The sequence below is a fragment of the Styela clava genome, chromosome 3 (genome assembly GCF_964204865.1).
Source record: "Styela clava chromosome 3, kaStyClav1.hap1.2, whole genome shotgun sequence".
NCBI lineage: Eukaryota > Metazoa > Chordata > Ascidiacea > Stolidobranchia > Styelidae > Styela > Styela clava.
This window is the reverse complement of record NC_135252.1, coordinates 24,377,189-24,396,758: the sequence shown is the minus strand read 5'-3', so window position 1 is coordinate 24,396,758 and position 19,570 is coordinate 24,377,189. Positions and strand designations below refer to the sequence as shown.

General features: G+C 35.8%; 1 protein-coding gene and 1 long non-coding RNA gene across 2 annotated transcripts; both read left to right on the top strand.

The window, feature by feature from the left end:
* The first annotated feature begins 10 nt into the window (after nucleotides 1-10).
* On the top strand, nucleotides 11-5,008 carry LOC144421106 (uncharacterized). Its single transcript, XM_078111337.1, has 5 exons — nucleotides 11-842; nucleotides 997-1,083; nucleotides 1,224-1,313; nucleotides 1,378-1,485; nucleotides 1,725-5,008. The coding sequence occupies exons 1-5, from the start codon at nucleotides 284-286 to the stop codon at nucleotides 1,880-1,882; spliced, it is 1,002 nt and encodes a 333-aa protein (XP_077967463.1). The 5' UTR covers nucleotides 11-283; the 3' UTR covers nucleotides 1,883-5,008.
* A 12,479-nt stretch (nucleotides 5,009-17,487) lies between these two features.
* On the top strand, nucleotides 17,488-19,570 carry LOC144420954 (uncharacterized). The gene is made up of 2 exons (XR_013474801.1): nucleotides 17,488-18,176; nucleotides 18,467-19,570. It is a non-coding gene; the product is annotated as an uncharacterized LOC144420954 (long non-coding RNA).

The window sequence follows — 19,570 nt, the reverse complement described above, 5'->3', positions numbered from 1 at the left end:
ATGAATTTGGATGACAAAAAAGCGGAACAAATAGAAAAGTTCGAAGCTGTTTTACAATTAAGATGGATACGAAATTTTGGCGATGCCGAATACCAGGTTGTAAAAAATAGACAGTCTAAACTAGGATTGCCAAGTGAGCTACCTATTGAAAACGACGTGACACAGATTCGAAAGTACACCCTTGAAACGATGCAGCGAGAAGTCAGTGATGATTTGTCATTGTGGGGCCCCGAAAAATTCATAGTTGTCCGTAATTTGGTTATCTCCCGTTTAACGCTTTTTAATGCTAGGCGAGCCAAGTAGGTTGTTGGTGAGGCACTGGGAAGAGGCAAAAAGAGAACAATGGATCGATAAGCAACGTCGTTCAAAAGCAATTTCGCCGATGGACAAGTTTACTATGGATAATTTTAAAGTAATATATCACGGTGGGAAAGGCATTTCTCATCTAGTCCCAGCACTTGTGCCGCCTGACTGTGTCGAAGCATTAGACGCGCTTTCAGATCCAGAGATACGGCAGCTATGCGATATAAACAATAAAAATGAATTCCTGTTTCCCAGTACACGCCATTCTATGGATCATGCCAGCGGCTGGCACTGTACAAAGGATGTCGCTACTGCTGCGGGAATAAAAACCAATATTACAGCTACACAAATGCGGCACAGAGCAGCAACTTTGTATGCCGAACTCGATGTACCCGAAAATTTCAGGGATGCTTTTTTTCGTCACATGGGACACTCCAAAGAAATAAACAAAAACGTTTATCAATGTCCACTGGCAGTACAAGAAATAACACAAGTCGGATCATACTTGGCTAATATAGATGGATTTTCACTTCCCCAAGGTCAGGCTAGCAATCATTTCGTTAGGCAAAATCTTATCCTAGCAATTTGTGTTTGATTCACTATAATTGCTATATGCGGATTTCATACTTAATCGAATTAGCTTCCCTTATTCACATTCTGTTGTTTCGATATACTATTGGATATGTTTTTCAGGTAATCTTCATAATATTGCACCAACACCTTCTGAAAAAAATAGTATCTCTTCGTTCGAAGAAGGTGAAGAAGAATTCAGGGAAAGAGGTTTGTATTTCTGTATTTTACCATAACCATAATGTTATGATTTTGAGCTAGTATAGGCAGGAATATTGCGTTTTGTTCCACAAACAATTAGAGTGTTAAATTTTCTCCTCAATTAATTTAACATTAATCTTGTTTTTTAGAAACTTCAATTTCTACGCAGTTGCAAAATACTACTCAATCATCATCCGGTACGTCCCTATGTGATGAAGAAATTATAGGAAAAAAACGAGGTTAGTGCTTTCGTTACACTTTTCAACACCTAAATAAATATTGAACTGCCATTATCTATTTTAGTAAGAAGATATACAAGATGGTCGCCTTCTGCCACGTCCAGTCTTTTGACCTTTTTCAAATCCTATATCGAGGACACCTCATCTACAGGGTGCAAGGGCACTTTACCAGGTATCTTCATTTGATTTCAAACCTTTTTTGGATAAAGCTTCTAATTAAGTGGTTAATTTTAAATTTGCTAGCTATTTTTTAAGTTGAAGGGTGTTAAAATAGCTGGTTATTTAAAAAATTGTGCGTTAAAGCATGGTTTTAGGAGTAAGCATTTGAATTTTTCAAGCTGGCTAGTAAATCTAAATGTCCTCTCTGAAAAGTGAATGCGAAACGTTAAACTATACTTCCTTTTTCTGTAGGCCGGAAGATAATAAAAGGATTTCTAGAAAAGCATCATGATATTCTCGAAGGTCTATGCGAAAAAGAAAAAGTTTGTGCAACACACACAAAAGTCTTTAACGAACGAAATAAATTTAGACGAAAGTATGATGCCAGCTTAAAAGCTTTGATCGAATGAGCCTATTAAGTTGACTTGCAGTTTCTTTTTAATTAATGGTCGCGGTACCGAACCTGATTCTTTTATTTAATACTTTTATCAGCGAATGTGTCAGCGTTACATATTCATTGTGTCCATGTTTTTTTTTACTGTGGGGTATAGTTGACTGTATACTGTTTAGAGTTTTGTTTTACAATTATAGATTACACTAAACATAGTCGAATAATTGGACATTTTAAATATCAATATGCTCCCAGAATTAACTCAATGTCACAATTATAGAGGTCAGATGGGTGATTTATGATATATTTTGGTGTCGTTTCTCAATCTAATTTTAAAATTTCGTTTTTAATTATGTCGCACTCATGTTGTCAAATAGGTGGACATTTTGAAAATATTTTGTGCAATGTTTTTCAATGGGAGCGGTGTTCCAAATTTCATTTTTCAATTGCGTGTAACACTTAAAAGGCCGTATACGTATTTATTCTGATTCTCAAAATGCTTGGCATTCCATATTTTTGTTTATTATTTGGGTAGTGAATTAAGTGGTCAGATATGTGAACATTTAAAAAATATTTCTCAATATTATTAGAGAATTTCAGAATTCCGTTTTTTTATCATTTGCACACTTAAGTGGCAAGATAGGTTAACATTTGAGAAATTTATGTGTACTAATTCTCAATATGGCTCTGATATTTCGTATTTTTCAATCACCATATCATATTTCGTTTTTTATTATATGTCGATTCAAGTTGTCGGATAGGTGGACATTTGAGATATAGTATGACATACTATGTGTGTTCGGATTTTCAAAATGATTGGCATTTTGGATTTTCGTTTTTCAATTATATGTCGAATAGGTGGACATTTGAGATATATTTTGATTAGTGACTCCCAAAAATAATTCGCATTTTGGATTTTCGTTTTTCAATTATATGTCCATTTAAGTGAACGGATAGGTGGACATTTAAGATATACTTTGATTAGTGATTCTCAAAATTATTGGCATTCTGGATTTTCGTTTTTCAAATATATGTCGATTTAAGTGGACGGATAGGTGGACATTTAAGAGATATTTTCAACACTGATTCTCAAAATTATTGGCATTTTGGATTTTCGTTTTTCAATTATATGTCCATTTAAGTGAACGGATAGGTGGACATTTAAGATATACTTTGATTAGTGATTCTCAAAATTATTGGCATTTTGGATTTTCGTTTTTCAATCATTTGTCGATTTAAGTGGACGGAGAGGTGGACATTTAAGATATATTTTTAATACTGATTCTCAAAATTATTGGCATTTTGGATTTTCGTTTTTCAATTATATGTCGATTTGAGTGGACGGATAGGTGGACATTTAAGATATATTTTGATTAGTGATTCTCAAAATTATTGGCATTTTGGATTTTCGTTTTTCAATCATTTGTCGATTTAAGTGGATGGATAGGTGGACATTTAAGATATACTTTGATTAGTGATTCTCAAAATTATTGGCATTTTGGATTTTCGTTTTTCAATTATATGTCGATTTAAGTGAACGGAGGATAGATGGACATTTAAGATATTTTTGATTAGTGATTCTCAAAATTATTGGCATTTTGGATTTTCGTTTTTCAATTATATGTCGATTTAAGTGGACGGATAGGTGGACATTTAAGATATATTTTGATTTGTGATTCTCAAAATTATTGGCATTTTGGATTTTCGTTATTCAATCATTTGTCGATTTAAGTGGACGGATAGGTGGACATTTAAGATATACTTTGATTAGTGATTCTCAAAATTGTTGGCATTTTGGATTTTCGTTTTTCAATTATATGTCGATTTAAATGGACGGATAGGTAGGTGGACATTGAAGATATATTTTGATTAGTGATTCTCAAAATTATTGGCATTTTGGATTTTCATTTTTCAATTATATGTCGATTTAAGTGAACGGATAGATGGACATTTAAGATATATTTTGATTAGTGATTCTCAAAATTATTGGCATTTTGGATTTTCGTTTTTCAATTATATGTCGATTTAAGTGAACGGATAGGTGGACATTTAAGATATATTTTCAATACTGATTCTCAAAATTATTGGCATTTTGGATTTTTGTTTTTCAATCATTTGTCGATTTAAGTGGACGGAGAGGTGGACATTTAAGATATATTTTCAGTACTGATTCCCAAAATTATTGGCATTTTGGATTTTCGTTTTTCAATTATATGTCGATTTAAGTGAACGGATAGATGGACATTTAAGATATATTTTGAGTAGTGATTCTCAAAATTATTGGCATTTTGGATTTTCGTTCTTCAATTATATGTCGATTTAAGTGAACGGATAGGTGGACATTTAAGATATATTTTGATTAGTGATTCTCAAAATTATTGGCATTCTTGATTTTCGTTTTTCAATTATATGTCGATTTAAGTGAACGGATAGGTGGACATTTAAGATATATTTTCAATACTGATTCTCAAAATCATTAGCATTTTAGATTTTCGTTTTTCAATTATATGTCGATTTAAGTGCACACATAGGTGGACATTTGAAATATATTTTGAGTAGTGATTCTCAAAATTATTGGCATTTTGGATTTTCGTTTTTCAATTATATGTCGATTTAAGTGCACACATAGGTGGACATTTAAGATATATTTTGATTAGTGATTCTCAAAATTATTGGCATTCTTGATTTTCGTTTTTCAATTATATGTCGATTTAAGTGAACGGATAGGTGGACATTTAAGATATATTTTCAATACTGATTCTCAAAATCATTAACATTTTAGATTTTCGTTTTTCAATCATATGTCGATTTAAGTGAACGGATAGGTGGACATTTGATATATATTGAGATTACTGATTCTCAAAATGATTGGCATCCCGGATTTTTGTTTTTTAATTATGTGCCGATTTTAGTGATATGTGGGCATTTGAGATATGTTTTGAATACTGATTCTCAAAATTATTGGCAATTTGAATTTTTGTTTTACTGTTATATGTCGATTTTAGGTGATATTTGAGATCTGCTTCGTGTAATGTTTTCCGATATGATTTCAGAATTTTTAAATAAAAATTAAAAAAAAAACGTTATTCTATGAGATAAATATTGGTTAAGTGTTCGAATTCATTGGAAATTGAAGCGAGGTCATACTTTTTAAAATGTGTAGTACTAACATAAATACCCGTTTACAATTATAAATTTCAAATAAACAATTTGCAATTATTTACATTCACCGCGAATGAATATGTGTTTGTTATGCACTGAAGAGCCATTTTTAAAAGTAATATCATTTACGCAGACATTCAGGGCGACATATAAATGGGGTCCGTCTTAGTGGCGAAATAGGCTAAAACATTTAGTGGTCTGAATTAGGTGGACGAATTAAGCGGACAAAAATTTTATGTTTGTCATCGAGAGGATTGTTTTGACTCCTTCTCTGCGTAGTCGTCAATGGCTCTCACACGCTCCGTGCCTGTATTCAAAACAGCATACCACTGCACCGAAAGGGCAAAACTATCAAGCCAGAATAAGAGAGCTATACAAAAAGTTCTCATCAAAGCCAAAGAAATCGGTATGGTCAGCACTGCTACAAGACACGTTCGGGTTACAAATATCAGATGTACTGATCAACCGTACCTACAAAAGATGGCCGACAATTACAGACAGCTGGTTGGCTAAGAAGATTGAGCGAATGAACAAGAGCAAAAGTCAGCGAATGCCGCCTATGACTGCATACAGAACAGTGCAAGACATCCTAAATAACATCGGAAAGTCAACATGGAAAGGAAGAAACGTGAATTGAAAAGAATTGGAAACAATTCTACTCTACTCGGCAGTAGAAGCAAGAAGCGAGAACATTGAAATCGCACCTCACATCCTGATGGAAACATTGCCGGAGCTGGAAAGACCACTCTAACAAAACTGTTATTCCTGGCTGAAATCGCATCCATTCTGCCCAATGATGCAAAGGGCGTTGGGCAAATGAAGATGGACGCTGGGCATACAGTATTGAGAGTGGATGAAGCAAGTGACAACTTCTGGCAATCGGCAGACCTTCTAGCAGCAGTATACAGCATGTACCACAATGAGTGGGACGCGAAAGTGCATGGGACAAAGCAACACTGGCGGTGATAACATCAAACGAAGTAGAAAACATCAACCGGTTTGGAGAAGTAGCAGACTACGGAGGAGCAGAAAGGAGATTCGTAACTCTGCAATTCGACAGAACACGGAAGTTAGCAGGAAACTGGGTGATAGATAACATCAGCAGTCAAAACCTGTTAACAGAATGGTTAAGAAGATGGAAAAGTGGAGAAGCAAAGACAAACTTAATGAACATTGAAGAAGATTACAGAAAAATGGGCGAAAGCTGGAAATGATACTGGAAGAAGACTCAGAAGAGGAAGACATAGACGACGAAGAAACTCAAACAGTAACAACATCACTACTAGACATAACGGGAGACTCAATGAATATCAGAAAAGACAAAGTAGAAGAGACAAAGAAACAATTAAACGTGATCAAAGAAGAAATGGAAAAGAATCAAGAAGAAATGATTCAACAAGATGCGCAAGACATACAACTGATTGATCAACAACAAGAAATGGGAATGCAAGCAGAAACATTAGAAGACCTATTGGCGATGGCAATGACAGAGATAGAAAATGAAGAAGCTGATTGGTGGATATGTGATGGTGGATGGTGACATCTTCGATGGACAATAGAGATTGTACCAACCAATATATTATTTTGTGTAAAAAAATTCCATCATGGCTGGATTGAACAAAGTTATAACTAGAAAAGTGTACAGACAATGGCCGACAACTTCAAAGCCAGATCTCCAAAGAAATACTCACCAAGAAACAAAAAGAACACCAGTCGTAAAAAATGTAACACGTTAAAAATAGCCAAGTTCTAGAGAAGGAGAGTCGCACAGATCCGTCTAGAAAAAATCCTAAATAAACGCAAGCAAATAGGACTATGGCCACGTGGCCTTTTAGTCTAAATAAAATCCGAGGGCATATGACGACAATACCGATTCTTTCACAGGTGGGGAGTAATTTATTTTCAGTGGTTCAACTTTTTAAGTCATAGCTGGATTTAAATTTTTGTACGATGCCTGGTGCACAACATTATAATTTAGGGCTGTAGCTTTCGCGGAAGCAAACTGGGTGTACGAATCTGATTTTAAGAGGCACATACAAAGACGTAGAAAGTGAGTGAACATTTATATATTTTTGCAAAACACGTTGTTCTTTAAATCAAACTCGATTAATTTACGGCTATTTTTTCTCCTATTATTTATTTTTTTAGGATACGGAGGGCATTGCAAACCGCAAGAATACACATAAGCAGTTTAGACGTTTTTATTTTTGATCTTCTGGCGGTATGCGTATGTAGATTGTGATTGTATAATAATCTACTCGAGATAGATTGTTCTTGGAAATATTTAAGGGTGTAATAAACTGCTTTTGACATCACTGCTTCAAGGTTGGAAGGTTTCGGCCATACTTGTATACTGTTGCGATGTCTTCGCCGAAACCAAAGTCAGTTGTGTGGCAATACTTTAAAATTTGTCAAGATGACGGTTTAAAGGCTGAATGCGGTATTTGTGCAAATAAAATTAGTCGTGGGAAATGTAAATCCGCAAGTTCAAAGCACCTGTCACCAGGTAGGAATGCTACAAAACTCGCTTTTTCGCGCCAAAAATGTACGCATCACGTCTGGTAGGTACCGTCAGGCCGTGTCGGAGTACCACTTGTAAAAACAACTGCAGATTGATCGCAATAGCTTGAACATTTGATATAACTTGGATAAAATACACGGATATGACCTCGTACTTGAATTTTTTCATTAGCTGATAATTTTTCCATCATTCGGAGTGTCTAAAAATTACTCTCACTTTGATATAGTCTCATGACAATAATAAAATTTATAATGACATATGTATTTATTTTTCAACTCTATACTCACCAATTTTAATGAAGTTTGTATATTCAGAACATAGGCATTTCTCACACGGACCGAACCCCTGTCGAACTAAGAATCCGCTTTTGGGGTGAATCTGCGCCGATTCGCCGGCAGTGATTTTTACAATGACTGTTGGACAGATGCAACATATAACATTATTGAATGCTTTATTTCCTTGAATAACGAGGATTTTGAATAAAAAAATAATAATTCACAAACAATTCTCGCTACGGACGCTACAAAAAATTTAAACATGTTGTCTATATCGATGCACATTTTTACTGTATTCTACGGTTTCAGCGGTGTAAACCTCTGTTGAAAGCAGATGAGTTTATTCTCGATTGGTATACTGTGCCTTAGCTTATCATACAGAAGCCTCGTAAATTTAATAAGAGAAAATCGAGAAACAAGGCCCTACCGGAGTGACGGAAAATATACTTCTGGAAAGGTATTCGACACCACCGTTATTCAGGTACGGGCACCGCGCAGAAACTGAAAGAAAACTGAGGGAGAACTATCCTGATATTACTGATTACTAAAAATCGGATGCCGGCATCAAAAAGATAGTTTTAATGATTTTGTTCAAATTTACCAACAAAAAAAAAACTAACTGATTGCAAAGAAGCAGAATTATTCCGCAATATCTGTGCTGAACTTTCCCCGATCACCAATGGGTCTTTGCATGTGTTTAATACCAAAAATGAGGATAATAGTCCTGATCTAAGTGCTCAAACTTCAATATCGTATATTTGGACTCAATGCTACACTCCACTGAAAACGTCACACTAGAACCAAAATCATCAGAAATAACTAGTACACGATCCAAATAAAAAAAAAAATAAAAAAATAAAAATAATCGATCAACTAAAATATCTTGCTTTTTCCAATGTCCGACTGAGACGGAGGTGCAATAGAGACATCAAAATTCTCAAAAAAAAAAATCAGGCCATCGAAAAAAAACATTGAAAATCGAAATAAAACTATCCTAAATCTGAAGCGTAAATTAAATCGCAACGTTTTACACAAAGTACTAAAGTGTCTGACATTACAATTGCAGCGCATAAAAAGTACGTAAGAAGGGAAAAATGTGATATTTTATCGAAAATTCATACCAGGTTAATGGATAAAACGATAGTATCGCAAGAACATCAGATTTTACTTTTGAATGATACAGTGGAGAATATATTCTTCAGTAATTCGCCAAAAAGTAATTCTCTACTTTGAAATTTTTTTTGATAAATGAAAACATTGAACATCCCCCGAAAATAAGCCCTAGTGGTATTTTTGGGGAAACACGGTAAATGCAAAATTCCTTTAGACCCCGGAATAGACGTCCCATGTCCCGGGCTGGGTTACGATTGTCCCGGAATTTACCGACAACCAAGGCGTTTTAAAATAGAAGGCCATGTAGGCGTGTCAGCTTCGTTCAAAACTGGAAACGTCACGCGAATATTTTTTTTAAATAAAAACGATTACATCTGTATGGGTCATTCAAATAGAAGCGAGTTGAAACTTTTGGATGAGACATGTTGGCTTCCTGATCGCATGATGACATAACAATCAAATAAGTTAAATAATTGCAAAAAGAATGATAACATTATATACAGCAGTCACCTTAACTTGAGGAGATTTATTCAACTTATCTTTAAGGCATAAATAATCACTAAAACGGGGGAAATTGCGATTTGTGCTAAGCAGATTTGATTTACCCTGTTTCAGTGTATTTTTTATATTTATCCCTAAAAGATTCAACATTTCACAAGTTTCTTTGAATATGACGAAATTATTTAGAGGCTTGGAGTTTGTGAAAATACCGCTGCACGATCATCACTCTTCGCGCACTGTTGCTTTTGGTGTCATTCGTGTTTCACAAGCTGTTGCATCTATTTTCATATTCTAGATCTAGTTTGTCCAAAGTGTTGTAAAAGATGCTCTACACCAAGTTAGTTGCCCAATGGTCTACCAATAATTTATCCACCTTGTGTACTTCCTGCACACATAAAACATTTGGCTTCTTTGTTTCAAGGAAGCTTTTAAGACTGGCTAAATGGTGTTCTCGTTCCTCATAGTTCCTTTGCGAGTGTCCAGATTGTCCAGATTTGAATTACTCGTCGCCCCTGAGCAATGAATATAAAATTTTGACGTTAGACGTTAATTGAATTTTCGAAACGAAAATTGTAACTACGAATGGGTAGCTATCCACCGCTTTTTAGGCTTTATGTACCTTGACAGTGAAATATAAGGAATTCAAAATATTACCAAACATACAGGGCAGCATTGCAACATTGATTGGATTTGAAAAGAATATGGAGCGTAAATGAATTCGTGTTATGCGCGATCGTTATATACACTATACAATAAATAAGCTGTTATGTCAAACGGGAAATTCCATACACTGAAATCACAAAACTTGCTTAGATTGTCCCTCTGTGATTGTTCAAATTTCTGCCAATTTACTCAGATTTATCATATCATGTTTGTGCTCTGTATATTATTAAAAGGAATATGCCTGGTGGCAATCATGTGCTTTTATATTGTGTTTTGATGAGAAACTTTATATATTTATTTTTACAAACTTTTTGTTATAAACCTGAATTCATCCCAGCAGAGTGGAAAGCTCAAAAGATGGCTCAATCATATGGCGTACCATAGGCTCTCGCCAGGTTATCGGTCCATGTCGGGTATGGGATTAGGTAGAATCTTACATATTTATCCCGAGGAAAAGGAAAGCTATAAAACGGCCTAATCATATGACATGCCACAGCCTCCTTTCTGGTTAACCAGTCAATGTTGAATATGGATCATTTAGCCAGTTACCCTAACATGTTTTTATTCATATTGTTTTTCTTATTTGTTTAAATTTCTGCTAGTTTACTTGGATCTTGTAATCATAAGCTTTTATATTGTGTCCTGGTGGGTAATATACTGATTTTTATGTACATTTTGATACAAACCTGAATATATGCAGGGGAACTATAAGACTGCATAATCATAAGGTGAGCAACAGCATCTTGTGCAGTTAAAATGATCAGTCCATGTCTGGTATGGGATTAGTCAAGAATCTACATATTTATACCAGGAGAGAGAAACCCGATCAGACGGCCTAATCATATGCCGAACCTCCTCCTCTCGTCTCGTTACACTCTCTGTCGGGTATGGGTAATTTGCACAAAGATATTTTTGTATGTGAAAAACTTCCAATTTTTGTCACCACAGTATTCACACGCATGTTCCTGCTCATATTTCACACCACTCTATATACTCTCTTTCAAAATTTAATTGACTTTGAGGCACCCGTAATGAATGAATGGCAGAAGATGTTTTTTGAAGAACAAAATCGATATTCTTATGCTAATCCCAAGGGCCGCCGCGCCGGTATCATCCTGTTGTGACCTCTGGGTGATCGAAATGTTCTCTAAATCGCCTGTTGCGTATGACTGATCAAAAACTTCTGGAGTTTTGACTCTGCCATAAGCAACGACTCTGAGACAATACCGGTAAAATAATAATATCGAGTAACTTTAGGCAAAATAGGTAATATTTATGATAACATCATTACATTTTATCTGTATTTTTGAATCGGTAAGTTTTATGCAAATAGAAGTATTGCCTATGGAGAGCATTACTTCTCTTGCTGGCTCTTCTCTTACTGGCATTACTTCTCTTGCATTACTGACCCTCGATAAATTGACATCTCCTGTGGAAGCATATATTATGGTGGATGAAATGAAAGAATGCAATGTATGCAGTTAGTCGAACATTCAATCAGATATAAAATTTGGTATTTCGCGATGGGAAATTGGTAGGATTTGTAAATTACGAGGAAAGAGGAACGTCAGTCAAACTTCAAGTTAACCGTCAGCAAGTCATATCTGTAGTAAGTCAAGTAAGTATTTTTGTTCCCATTACAACATGAAATTGGTTGTGGCTTGCTGCATTTGCCTTATTTTTGCCATCTTTCTAAATGATGTTTTTCTTCATTTGGCAGTGTTTTACCTAAGGTATTTCAAAAAGGAGATCTCATTGCCTCTAGGTTGGTAGCCAACAGCTACCACCCCTGCCCATATACTGGCGTCTGTGTTCTGGGAAACTTTTGGTGTATGTGAGTACCGCAATGTACACATTAATGCTGTAGTGGGAGACAGTGACTCGAGTGACCGGAGATTCTTCAAAATTATCCATGGTAGCATATTAAAGCATGATTTCACCAACTTCATACCTCAAAATCCATACAAACCGGATCAGCCAATATTTCTTTGTTCTGATACTAATCATCTGTGGATGGTAAACTTAAACCGCTCTACCTCTTTTTGTACTTGTGTCAGGAATTTTATACCTTTATCATGTTGTTATACCAATTTATGCTATTTAACTTTACTGTGATGAGCAATTTTACAAACGTAGGAGGACATGTTTTTAGACTGCCAGAAATTCATTGTATTCGTCGAAACCTGGGACTTCAAAGTACATGTGAAAACGGGGTCATGATATACTTTGTACTCACATCAAAGAATTATACACCTCAGACCAGACTCCACTGCATAATACCAAGACTCTGTAGGGTGCATATGGAACTTAACTCCTATTCAAAGCTATGTGAGTAGAGTATGTTTTTATGCAAGTATTCCTGAAAAATTTCTTTTTTTGTTACTTCACATTAATTTCACATTCACTCGTAAAGTGAAAAATTATTGAGGTTACAGAGTTACATATGTATGCAGTAAATTTGATATTTCACTATTTCATTTCTTCATATTTTAGATGAGGGTGCAAGTGATGTGTTAAGCTGATATGATGGGCAGTCACTGAAGGAGGATGTCAACGGTTACCTTGGTACAGCAGAATATGTTTTTTTCGACAGGTAGTTGTTTATATAGTCTTCCGCTTGTTTTTTTAAATTTAAAAGTGGTTTGAAATCGTGACCTGTTGCGTGAAATGTCCAATTAGATCGCCACATGATGAGCGAAAATGGCTCGAAGAGAACTCCATTCGTTAACTTTTGGAATGGCGAGTGAATAGTAATATTTCTTTGCTTTTGAAGCAGTTGTAATATATGTTCCAGTTAGATTTGTATTTTAGAACGAAGTGGAAGTTCTGTACAAGGAAGAGGAGAAAAGAATATTAGCTAGCCCAACTCTGGAAGGGTTGCTTTTCACAACTAGAAACACGATTAAACTTGCTAAACGTTTCCTACAAAATGGTCTGGAATATGTATGCATAAGAATTCCGACTCAAGATGTTCTCGCGGCTGTATTTGGTGATCTCGTAAGTCACTTTTGCATGAGCATGGAACACCTATTTTTGTTTGACATTATTTTTTCTCCGTGCACACTATCAATTCCCTTGCAGTTTCGCAGTGTATCCAAAAAATTGATTTTCTCATCAAATATGTATGAAAGTTGATGTATACCTTGAGGTTCCTTTCTAAATCAATGGTTGCATTAACATAACCTTGTTTGGAATGAAATTGCTAAAAACATCAAACATCGAATTTTTTTAGATTCACTGCATGTTTTGTATGAACGCACTTGCATGCGCATGTTACACCGTTTTCTTTTATTCAGCGCTCAAGGATGGCTCACTGCAGGGATCCTGATATATCGCAAATTGGGATTTCTGCTGTTATACAGCGCAACATTATCAGAAGAGTAAAGGGAGGAAATACCACATTTGGTGCACAAAATCCCTGGCAATCTGTGTGCAGCGATCCACTTCTGAAGCGGCAGAAGGTCCCAAAATAAATAAGCTTTCAAATCAGTCTCTAAAATGCTAACATATCAGTGATGAAATTTGAATAAAACCGGCCGGTTTCAATTTGTATAGTTGATAGTTCTGTAAAAGTTAGTTCATTTAAAAAGTTACTACTATTACTATAAATACTACTAAACTGGATAATGGCAAGAGGAAGAGAACTTGTTGAAGAGGTATGTCATCATGTATATGTAAATAAATATTTTGAAGCCAAATTTGAAAACAATATACTATCTTGATTAAGCCATTCGTTTTCATTGATTACTTTTCGATCTTGATAGGTATCGTCGGCTTATTTGCACGCAAAATAAGAGGCTACGATTCGGTATGTACGAAGAAACAGTACAACCATACAATAGAATAAGCACCAGTCTTGCCGTCAAGGATCGGTAAATGTCCTTGCGCGCATCCTGCTATGATGTGGTGCAATTCTGGTTTAAGATGTTTTCTTAAAGGAGACGCTTCACATATCACAGCCACACAATACACAGGCGCGCGCTCGTATCAAAAACGCTGTATTCATTATTTAATGAAACTCTCAAAGTCGCTGACGAAACTATTAACTTTGTGCAATGTCGCGCTGTCAATCATTACGCAGTTATGCAAAGAAATGGATTCTTATTTTCAAAGTTAAGTTCTCGTTCACCACACTGAGGTACGTTGGCTATCTCGAGGGAAAGTGACGAGTCACGTTTTTCTCTTCCTGCAGAACTATCCAAGTTTCTGAAAGATAACAATCATCGTCCAAAAACGTTTGAGCAGTGTAGTGTTGCTCTCACTTTGGCCTACTCGCAGACAACTTGCTACTCTTAACTATTGTTTGAGCCAAGGAGGCGGAGTAGATGTAATAGAGCCGATGTAATAATAGAAGCACAAAGCCACACTGCAACTAATAGAAAAGGATGCAAAGCGAATTGCAGAGACTCATGCCAGAATCTGCAAAGACCGTTTAAAAAGACAAAAGAGTAAACAGATAGGTGCGTCGCATTACACTTTAGGGCTGGAGCTTTCGTGGAAGTAAACCTGGTGTACGAATCCGATTTTGAGTGGCACATACAAAGACGTAAATGTCAGCTGACTCGTACCAACAAGTTTCGTCATATGAAAAAAAACTTGAAGCCTTTTCACTGGCGATAGACGAGAGCACGGATATTGCCATATATGTGCCGTATTTGTTCGAGGCGTAGATAAGAAGTTGAACATCACGGAAGAATTATTGGATTCAATTTCACTGAAAAGAACAACGTCTGGAATGGATATATTTTGTGATTTAGAAAATTGTGTCGAACGCGCAGATTTCGACCGGCATAAGTTGGTATCAGTGCCATGCGGTCAGGAAGAGTGTTTGGTAGGGCGTCTCCGAAACAGATTTTTGGCTTGGGTGTAGCTATTCAAGCAATCCACTGCATTTTTCACCAAGTGGCCCTCTGTGGCAAGAGTTTAGAAATGAACAATTTTATGAGCATTGTTGTAAAAAGCATTTTTCCACACAGCGGCCCATTTCATATACTGTTTATATTCTCGCTGTTTATATCACAAACAGTTTTCAGATGTTCAGTTTATGGGTTAAATTTGTTAAACTAACTCGATCTGATTTCTCCTGTAGAACCGCAAAATACCATTAATCTGCAGCGGACAGAAAGTTATGTTAAAGTAGAAAGACTGGAATCTTATTATAAGAAAGGCAAAAAAATAGTTTTAACCGCAGTGCCGTAGTTTAAGTTGCAGTGCCTTCCATAAAAAGAGGCAGTGAACCTCATTCAAAAAAGCAGGATATGTGGTGCAGAAGTTGGAGAGAGTGAGGGTTCGTATAAAAAGATTATGCATTCAAATATATTTACCAGTATATGTTCAATCGAATCGCCAGTGACTTTTTCCATGATGAAGCTTCGTCGTCACAGGTGCAGTGATATTTTTCTGCTGTTTAGGGCTTTAGGCAATTGACTAAAGGTGAGAAAAATACTTCTGTAAACTTTGAGAACTGACAATCGTTGTTTACATTATTGCGTAGACGTAATATATAATCGATTTTATGGCAATCACTCACTTTGTTTTTTAAATTTCCAAGCACGAAATGCCGGCATAGGTTTGCACATTTGCATCTAGACGGCGCTCGCGTGAGGACGTCTGACGGAGTCGGGAATTACTTCATAACGATACTACCCATATACTACAAGGAAAATTGTGAGTTGTATTTATTCCTATTTCTTATTGGGAAACTTAATATTTTCACCAATTTTATCGGCTGCGGCCGGTAAAGTGGGATATGTATGGAATCGAAGAACAAACAAATAAACGTCGGGGTGAGGATGAAATTGGGCCTTCAATCAAATTGAGAAATGTTGCATTAACTAAAACGACAGATGCGGAAAGTAACCAATTCCGCGTTGTGGTGTCAGGTGTTGACCGTCCAATAAGGACATACAATCCTAATGCAGTTAATAAATGGTTACGTGAACAAATCGGTGAATACAAAATCGTGAAAGTTTTGGCTAGTGGAGAACTATTGGTAGATCGTTGTGGCAAATCCCAAATGACGAAACTGTTAAATCATAAACAATTGGGTGACGCGAAAATTAATATTAAAGCGGAAGAATAAAAACAAACAAAAGTTCAGTCGAAGGTGTAATTAGTGCCGATTGACATATCTGACTCCGAGCTATTAAGCTTTCTAAGCGATCAACACGTCATAACGTCGCAGAGATTTAAGGTACGAAAGACAAACAATACTTCATTAAATAATACTGAAGCAACTCCAAGTTTATCCGTTCTGTTATTTTTCGATACTACCCGCTTGCCTTCAGTCGTACATGTGGGGTACTCAAGATTTGCAGTACGAGTATACAATCCGCCACCACTAAGATGTGTTAACTGCCAGTCTTTTGGACATATTTCCAAAAATTGTCGGGATTGACGCGAGGTGCGGAGGACGTCACCTTACCAATGAATGTGAAAAAGCAGAGAGAGTATGTTTACATTGTAAAGGAAATCATAGTGCGGCATATGGCGGGTGTCCTAGATCAGTGGTGGGCAATCCCTGTCTAAAATGAGCTTGGCCTGATTTCATAACGAACTGTCTGCGGATTCAGATATTGCAGACACGACTAAAATATGGAATTAGTGTCACCAACTGTTTAATTTTACAGAAAACTTCATAAGAATATGTGACCTATCAAGCGAGAGACTTCATTTGAAAACTCATAAAAAAATTAATAAAATTGGAAGGCTAGGCCAAATGTCCAAGGTAATCGAACTCTGGCTCTAAATGTTATTCTCTGTATTTTTTGACACCTCATCTGTAATGCAAACTAAGATATAATACTGTGGGCTAGACGCGCCAAGAAAAATATGAAGCTTTGTGGTAGATTCGGAGGTCACGTTAAACCGCAGAGCGTTGGAGTGATAGGGATGGTAAGTAACCTGTCGCCACCTTCTTGTTTTTGAAAACCCAAGTTCAAAGAGAATTCGCAAGAACTCATATTCCAAATTATCTGTTTCATTAATATTACCTAACGAATCTATATCAAATTTTTTATCTATTAATTTCGAATTTACACAGGCATCAAGTGATTTTTGCAGAGTAATCCGTTGCACACGTATGAACAACTTCAGAATATTGAAGGCATTGCAAACCCCAAGGATACACATGAGCAATTTGGCTACGACTGTGGGAAAATTCGGTTTTGAAAATGTAACATGTGCAAGAAACCAAGAGAAGGACATCAGCAATAGAAAGTCTGAGAGAAAAATGGGCGAGATCAGTTTACCACTACATTAGGCCGCGAGCCGAGGCCATTTATCTTTCAGTTTCGTAGCGCACATCAGGTAACTAACTGAAAATGATTTTAAAATGTTCCTTAGAAATTTAGTAAGAAATATTGCCTTGTTCCCACTTCCAAAAGTTGCACGTTTTACAGAAAATACGCTTTTACTACAATAAATATGTGTTACCATCTGTCCTATTTTCTCTGCTTTTCCGGTATCATGGGCCAATGAACGCAGACTTCTGCACGACGTAACAGTCAAGTTAGTCAGCTGTAGGTGGATCCCCAGTGGTCGGATGAATATCAGATGTACTCAACTGCTCGCTTTTGCGTTGAGTAGCCTTTCCATAGTTTTTTTCAGTTACCGGTAATATTAGTCCAGTTATTCTAAGGAGGTGTTGAAAAGTATAGGTAAGATATTAAACACTTGTATATCCTTGCCATAAATAGCAATTTTAGTTGAGCACTAGCTCATAAGACGTTGTTAAATAGGTACGGTGCGGTAACTCCAAGGAAGGCTAGACCTAGAATAATACTGTAATATGTCACAAACAACGATATTTTCTGGCTTGCATGAAATGTTTATGATTAATTTAATGACTCTTCTTGACTATTCAGCAGACTTATACTACTATATAGGCCACAGCATATTTGGAAATAGAAATGAATGGCTGTTTCTGTTATGCACGGTTGTGTGAAAGAGAAGAAATTAATCAATTTTACTAATGTCGGTTGGTCTAAATCTAAATTCATAGAGTCGACAAGAACCTGGGAAGTAATGATAAGTTATGCCGGAGTGGAAAGAAATGTAGCATTGGAAATGATTGAGAGGTGAGAAATGAAGTTGTAGACAAACAGTTGATGTTTCAAAATATAGTCTATAGTCCATACTCATACTGTCATAGGACATTTCAGACTGTGATATATCAAAATTTAGTGTAGATATAGTCTAGTAATGGTATGCAAACACTGCTGGAGTGGACTGTAGAACATGCAATGAGCATATATACGCTCATTTAGTACATCAGATAAAATGCATTATGTATTCAAGGTATTAGTTAGTATTTAGGGGTATTTTTAAAATCATGCTGCTCCAAATATTATTTTCTTCCTTATTTTAGATACTGTACTACAAAAGAAAACGGCAATGTTCCACCAATCCGACCTAACGCAGGCTCTGATCCCTGCTGCTATCAGTGCTATAAAATGGATTAAACAAGAAGTCTTGAAGCTTAAAGGTATATGAGGTATACTTTTCTGCAATTGGAACTGCCCATCAAATTCATGTTGGAGACTTCATTGAGATTTTCAATTCATTTTTTTCCCTCGACTATGAAGATCTTTTGAGGTTAACGAGGTATTAATAAATAAAGCTGAGGAATTTGAAGAGGATATGAAGAATGTAAATGATACCGGTACCAGGGCACGTCTATTTAACACTGTCAAACATAAGGATTATACTCTCCACCCAACAATGATTCACTGAAAAAGCATGTGGCCCTCAAATCAGTTCTTGAGTTGGCAAACTGCAAAGAAAAATAGTCAAAATAATTTATGAAAGTGTGCCAAAATCAACTTAAATTGCACAGATTTTTGTTTTTGTATTGACTGCAGAAATCACAGTACACCTATAGAGGAAAATTCGATTTTTGAGATAGTGGATTTCGAAAACAATTCAGAAGAAAGTGAATTAGATATTACAGTTGATTTAATAAGTATCATACATTTGTTGTTTTTTTTCGGACATTTGTTAGTGTCGTAGTCCTGTTTCTAGAAATATTATTGCCTTTGTTCAAATACATAACCACATAAACTAAAAAAAGATTAATTGTAAATTGTAATATTTCTGTTCACTATGTTATGTACATATTGTACATTCATTTAATTTTCTTGACTTTTGCGGTAAATTTCTAAGTGAGAAATAACTGATTTATTTGTGTTTTCGTGCTCACGATGTTAATTTGTGACTTCATTGCTTAAAAATAAATACGTTTGATACTTGATAGCTTCTATAAAATGGATGTAGCTTTTTATGCTGTTCTTGTTGTAAACTGCTTGTGGTTATTACATAAAATTTATTCTCAAATGTGAATCAGCGTTGTTGGTGTCGCTGCTTTCGAGGTCACTCCCGACTCCTGTCACACAATTAAAGTATTTTTTGTTGTTGGTTACATGTATGCCATATTTTTCGTAATCTACCTAATAAATTATGATTGACTGAGGAA